Source organism: Berghia stephanieae, chromosome 5 (genome assembly GCF_034508935.2).
Source record: "Berghia stephanieae isolate SIO BIC M18660-M18661 chromosome 5, UCSD_Bste_1.3, whole genome shotgun sequence".
In the NCBI taxonomy this organism is placed as follows: domain Eukaryota; kingdom Metazoa; phylum Mollusca; class Gastropoda; order Nudibranchia; family Aeolidiidae; genus Berghia; species Berghia stephanieae.
The window spans coordinates 46,528,546-46,535,698 of NC_088364.1; the positions used below are offsets into that span (position 1 = coordinate 46,528,546).

Here is a 7,153-nt window from a genome sequence, read left to right on the forward strand (position 1 = left end):
CTTGTTCCCCTTTTATCTAATTTTAGGCTCTTTGGAAACGTTATCATTCCCTACAATGCGCACATTGTTTTTTTCCTTGATTGTTAAACACATTTCTCTCATTCCAGATTTTTCCAAGTCTTCTTCTAACTTCTAGTCTTATCCTTTTCAAAAATGTTACCCGTCATGGGGTTCTTTTTTTTTATGCATCACATTTAGTTTATGGTTGTCTTAATTCTGTATGCCTATGTTTACAAACATTTGTCATAGTCTCTGAGGCTTGCTTTCAGTTTGGTTTAAGTACTTATGTTTTGATTCCATTAAAGAAAAATTAATGTTGTCATTCACTCAAATGCAACGTTTACTTTTCATAAATGAGTACAGATTTCTTAACTCACAAATTAATATATTTGATTTAACTTCCAAGGTTTATGACTTTCTCTGATTCTTCACTAATCTTTAAATTCCCAATACGTCCTTGTGTTTACACTTGGGATCCCTTTTGTTTTTACATTGGATCCGCATACAACTCTTTTGAATTATTCTTTTGATTCATCAGCTCACTTACATTTTTTTAATATGTATTGGTTGCAGCAAGCAAAGTCATGCTGTCCACAAAAATGAGGTCAAATATAATTTGTTCTCCATTGGGTAAAAAAACAACCCTTTCATCTCCATTTTGGATTTATTGTAATAATCAAAATCAAGTTTAAATAAGTGTCTCTCTTGTCTTTTTATATGAAATGATTATATTGTGTCCAAATCTTACACTTTTACACATTGGATTTTGTGTTGAGTTTTCATATTTAACTTTTTTTAGTCCTTTAATTTACAAGTATAATCATAATTAGATTTCGGTTTGCCTGCAATCTGTTTCCGAGTTAATTGCAGTTGCAGTTTTTTTAAATAATGGTGATAGCAGTTTTGTGTTTCTTTGCTAATGCTAGTTTACATATATCATATAACAAAATTCCAACTGGTAACTTCTACGGATTTTTTTGTTTTTGTTGTTGTTGTTGTTGTTGTTTTCTTTTGTGTGTTCTTTATTTTTAAAATGTGCTTATAATTTAAAGTTGTTAACTCATGCAGAAACCTTACACTTACACATCCAGTCATCTCTTAATTTATTTTTTTGATAATAATAGATAAAAATAAGATGAGAGAAGAGAAGTGCGGAAAGGTAATGGTGAATAAAAATTTGCGTTGATGAGAATTGAACCATGGGCCTGACTGGTACAGCACCCTTCATATGGCTGTGAGAGGGATACTCCATCACTCAAAAGATCTTATTTGTAGTCCTTCAGAGCCATTAGACCCTGGACCCGAAGGTTATCCCAGTTTCTATAGCATGAAACGGACAGTTGCAATTGCTTGCTACCCTTTGATATATAGCTGTAAATTCTCAGTCAATTAATTGAAATCAGTCAATTCGTCAAATTCAAATATTTTTAAAAAGGAAAGAAAGAATTCAATAATCGTAGTCGAATGACCGTAAAGTAATTAGGAATGTTCCATAGCGCTATGCATAGCTCATGGGCCATTTATATTAACGATGGATATATTGTCAAGGCTAAGCGACACTTTTTAGAATTGCCTTGTCTGAACACATCGCAGTGTATTTTCACACAGTCTTCGTGAAATTATTTTTTTACTTTCCAAACCTGTCGTGATCCCAATGGTAGCCAATTTTAACTGAGCCTCTGAGCGATAAAATTCACTGTTTCGTCTAAGCCAAAATTGACCACATTTACCTGGAGGGAAGTAAAAGTATAAAAAAATTAAAATGCGAAAGCCAGAAGTGCGTTCTATTATGTAGACACTTTCAAATCTAAAGTTATGGATTGCCACAGTCCATCTCGATTGCCTCACATTGTAAACAAACTGGTTGACTGTTTCTAGTTTCTTCACTGATTGGGTACCTAATTATAAGGAACAATGGTAAGTAGCCTAAGTAATTCCTGTGCAAATTAGTTTTCTGCCATTGTTTTGCTCAAGCGAGCTTGCTGTTTACTATTCATTTCGATTCTTTGGATTTTTCCACTATGACTAGTTAGAACATGCCATTAAACAAACATTGACAATTTGATCAGCCATCTGTTAAGATATTAACTCTCTTCGAAACACAAACATATATTAGCAATGACTATCCCGCACAAATCTTTGGGCCTCTTTTTCGCTTACGAAGTGCCCAAATTCGCGTCAAAATATAGGACGAAGCCGTTTTGTATATGCTATTTTAAAAAATTAATTACGACGCTGTTTATTGATGAATATGACTGAAAGTTGGTACACAGTTAGAAAAAAGGTCATTTTAGATTATGTCAAGAGACAAAACTCGTGCGATTACCAGAAGACCGTTAAAAATAGATTTTTACTCTTTGGAGTAAAATATTTCTAAAACTACCAGGCGTGGAGGTTTTGTCGCTGACAAGGTAATACATGAACATTTCTTTTTTTTGGTTGTAAAATTTCATATGAATATGACGAGTACTTTTCCCATATTTTACAAAACACCATCCTAATTTGCTCTTCAAGTTTCAATCTTTTAATCCACTTATTACGCAAGGTACAACCAAAGGTCGAAAAAAAATGCCGAAAAAGCGTCCCATATTTTTGCGTTTTTTTTCCTCTTTGCGGGTCATCCAAATAAATGACACCTTTGAAACTGCATAACTTGTTTATTTATGAATGGATTTTCAAAATTCAAAACATTTTTACTCAGTGGAGATAGGGCTTTGATTTTAGACAAAAATGTTCCTCAAAAAGAGAAAAAACATTTTTTCATAGTCATTGCTACATATATCATGGAGATGATTGAAACTTGGGGGATTTTTTTCTTTTAAAATTTCTCTTTTTATTCATGTTTCATCGACAACAAAGTGTGACATTATTGTTTGTAAGAATGGTAATCGTGAAGCATTGGTTGTAGTAAAGCCTCATCTCGTCTGCATTTTAAATGTCATTAGAGTTGTACTGCTGAAAAAGTTTTTCAAAACTTCATCACTCAATTGGCTGGCAGAAGAGACATCAGCATAGTTTTTTTCGTCATTTTTCAAGCAGATTCTATCGACCTTTCCATCTCGAGAGCCAGCTTTCTAACGGGGAGAAAGACTTTTCTTAAGTTTATGCCAGGTCAGTCGACTTTTTGAGTTATCAATGTGGACATGGACCGTACAGATCAATCAAAAGACGAGACGCGAGTCCTCCCTGTAATCCTTTCTTATTGTTCACGGCCAGTAGAGGAAAACAATGCACAGGTAGAGAATTGCAATCGAGTGGTCAATGTAAACAAACTCACGGTATTGGGTGGACTGCGATTACGTTTCACCCCTTGTGATGCAGACAGCGAGTTCTGAGTCAGTTAGCTCGTCGTGTCAGGTAATCCTTTGATGTCAGTTAACAAGCATTGCGCGTCTGACAAGTCGGGGTCAGAGGACAGTGGAATTGCGTTGACAGGAAAGCTTTTTTCACGCATGATACGATATTAACCTGCCGAACTGGTTCAATGTGAAACATATTCTCATTACTTTATTAAATTGTAATTTTTGGATATTTTTCTCAAATCAAGATGAAAGCAAGATATAGCGATTAAGCGGAGAAGGTGTGTGATTAAGTTTAGGTTGATTAAGCGGAGAAATTATATAGGAAAAAAATCAATTTTTCGGGAATGTTTAGCGTATAAGCGGAGTGTGCGATTAACTGATGTGTGATTAAGCAGAGTGAACTATATATATATATATATATATATATATATATATATATATATATATATATATATATATATATATATATATATATATATATATATATATATATATATGTGTGTGTGTGTGTGTGTGTGTGTCCTCAAGTTGCCAACATAATTACCACTTACCTCATGTTCTTCTTGCTCTCCAGTGCTGCCTATGATTCTGTCACCGATACTCATGTGGCTATTAAAAAATTAAGTCGTCCCTTCCAAAATGTGACCCACGCCAAAAGAGCCTACAGAGAATTTGTTCTCATGAAATTGGTCAACCATAAAAATGTAAGTTTCTAAATTATTTAATCCCTTCCCCCCCCCCCCTCTCTCTCTGTCTATCTCTCTCTCTCTTTCTCTCTCTCTCTCTCTCTCTCTCTCTCTCTCTCTCTCTCTCTCTCTCTCTCTCTCTCTCTCTCTCTCTCTCTCTCTCTCTCTCTCTCATTGTATCAAATTTGTTACGAGAGTGCTCAACATGTTGACAATAATGATGAATTAAAGTATTAAGAATTTACCACAATTTAAAGTCTTGTCTACATTGATGTATAGACAGACTCCAAATATTTTGGTAAATCCTTAATGATATTTATCTATCTGTCTATCTATCTATCTATCTATCTATCTATCTATCTATCTATCTATCTATCTATTTTTCAATATATCTCTATCTATTTACTATCAATCTATATTTCTCTCCCCCCCCCTCTCTCTCCCCCCCCCCCCCCCTCCTCCTCTCTCTCTCTCTCTCTCTCTCTCTCTCTCTCACTCTGTCTGTCTGACTCATTTCTCTATGGATGTGCTTATTCGCCATGTGATGTTCCTATTATGCACCTGCTTTTTCATAATTATATTTTTTTTAAAACTCAATATTAGAACTTACTCTCCACTGTTTTGGTGAGCAAGACGTGAAAAATGTTTATTATCGTATCACAGGATACATCGCACACTCATACTTTTGTTGTTTTATTTTTAAAAACGTATTACTTTTAATTGAATAATGCACTACAGTATTGGTATTAGTGTTACCACCAGCTTTTTCCGAAACCCTTTGTCACCAGTTCCATGTAGTTAATGTCCATGGTACCAAAGAATGCTTTTAATCTATCTAATGTAACTCCGTCCTTATTAAAAATTGAAAATGAGAGAGAGAGAGAGAGAGAGAGAGAGAGAGAGAGAGTATTGTCGTTTTATTCCCCAGAGCCCTCAACCATTATTAATAATGCAATTAAATTTATCACAGTGGCAAATTAGGGAGCAGGCACTGTTGTAAGACAAGGATAGGAAAAGATGTATATGATGGTGCCAAAAATTCAGCCTTCCTCGACAGGGGATCAAACCTCAGACCTCCTGGTTACTATTCGGACGTGCTATCATCACACCACAGAGGTTCCCCAATAGAGACAATTTTGATACACCTATGCCTCACAATCAAACTTATAGTCCAACAATAAAAAGATGGCATCTCTTAAACTCTCATTTTCCCTTTGGTTTTACAATTGATATCTCATGAGTGTAACGTGGTATGGAGGAAACGTAAACACACTCACACTCATACACACAAGTACACAATCAAGGGCAGACACAGGCAAAAGAACATGATCTAAAAAAATCCAGCCTGCCGCCTCAGCGCTATTTTTGCCCCGTTTCCGACACCATTTTTATTAATTAAGTCTTGCACCAGTGACTGCTCTCAATTAAATTTGATTCCATACCTCCATGTGATTGTCTGGTTCGCTGATATTGTTTTATAATTTGATTGGAGTTTTATTGTACATTATATGAACACGATGATGCTCGATGCTCACACTGTTATAAATCAGAAATGATTCTAAAACAATTAGGACATTGTCTTTCTTTCTTTTACTTTTCTTTTCTTTTTTTTTTTCGACTCACGAATCTATTGTTTTCTTCAGCTGGTTGTTATCGGCACCTTATGAAATATGAAAAGGTGTTGGGGTGTTTTTCTGTGTGTGTTTTTTTTTTTTTTTTTTTTGTTTTGTTTTGTTGTTGTTTATTTGGGGGAGGGGGTTATATATGAATATTCCCATTTTATGATTATTACATTGGCACTAGTATAACGTTCAAGTTGAGGAGCTGGGAAGAAAATATAATTTTTGACCTTTATAGATCCCCCCCCTCTCTCTCTCTCTCTCTCTCTCTCTCTCTCTCTCTCTCTCTCTCTCTCTCTCTCTCTCTCTCTCTCTCTCTCTCTCTCTCTCTCTCACTTCCTCCCTCTCCCTACCTCTCTCCCTCCCTCTCCTTTGTGCCCCGTCTCAACTTGATTGTGCATTATTGTTGGTACTCGTGGTTTTCTAGGGTCTGGGGGGGGGGGGGGGGGGGGGGGGGGGGGTGTGCTCCGTCTCAACCTGACTGGGCATAATTGTTGGTACTCGTGGTTTTCTACGGAAGGGAGGGGGGGGGGGGCGGCATCCACGGTTCTTGTTTATGCCCAATACTGTTTTTTAATTATAAGGAGATCAACCAGTTAACTCTCGTACTCTGGAAAATCTGGCGAAGTCCCAGGTTTTTGAGATTTTGCCAAGATGAGGATCATTTAAATCGATCGATATTTGAAGGACGAGTTTTCTGGCCAAACTTTTAATGTACATCTTTTTTCCAGTGTACGGCAATTAACTTGTTAAGGTTGCCGTGGAGTGATAATAGTGTCGTATTTCTTTGCAAGGAAATTGTTAAAAAATAAAAGAGAGAGAGAGCGAAAGAGAAAAGTCTGTAACTCTGCGAGAAACTTTATGGGGATGTTGATGATATGTATAAAAATAAAAGAAAGGAATTTAAATAATGTGATCGTCTGTATTATGTAAATGTCCCATAGTATGGTTTTATTTCTTACTCTTGGGCTGGGCGGTGTGTTTTTGTTTATATTTATATATATATATATATATAATATATATATATATATATATATATATATATATATATATATATATATATATATATATATATATATATCATATTATTATTATTATTATTGTTATTGTTTTTTAGAAATTGGGGGAGTTATAGCAGAACAGAGTAAAGCAAAACTTGACTAATTTGATTTATTATTAAGATTGGCGCCATGGAAACGAGGTTTATGGTAATTTTATTATGATGGGGCAAATTGAGAAAATGTGCTCTCATTTAAGATATGACATGAATAATTTAGAATATTAAATCCCTGGATTTTGTCGATGGTTTTTTTTTTAATTGCTTCTTTCTTTTTATTTTTTTTTCTCATATAATAGCTATTGCCATCTTTTTTCATTGTCGCCTTATTTTATTTAAGTTTATGAGAGAAAAAATTGTGTTTTAAAGACATCGCGCAAGTAGAGCAGTGAATTATGTGACCGGTGTTATGCGAGTGGCAAGTAGCATTGAATTGAATTGGTCTCTGAGCATAATCAATACGGAGACACTATTTATACACCATTGCTC

At 35.0% G+C, this 7,153-nt stretch overlaps 1 protein-coding gene across 3 annotated transcripts in view; it reads left to right on the forward strand.

The window, feature by feature from the left end:
• The window catches only part of LOC144973037 (stress-activated protein kinase JNK-like), a 60,224-nt gene that overhangs the window by 6,646 nt on the left and 46,425 nt on the right, over positions 1-7,153 (forward strand). For all 3 annotated transcript variants that reach the window (XM_078915004.1, XM_078915002.1, XM_078915005.1), the window contains exon 3: positions 3,877-4,006. In XM_078915004.1, coding sequence (XP_078771130.1) covers positions 3,877-4,006 — 130 coding nt within the window. The remainder of the gene's footprint in view (positions 1-3,876; positions 4,007-7,153) is intronic.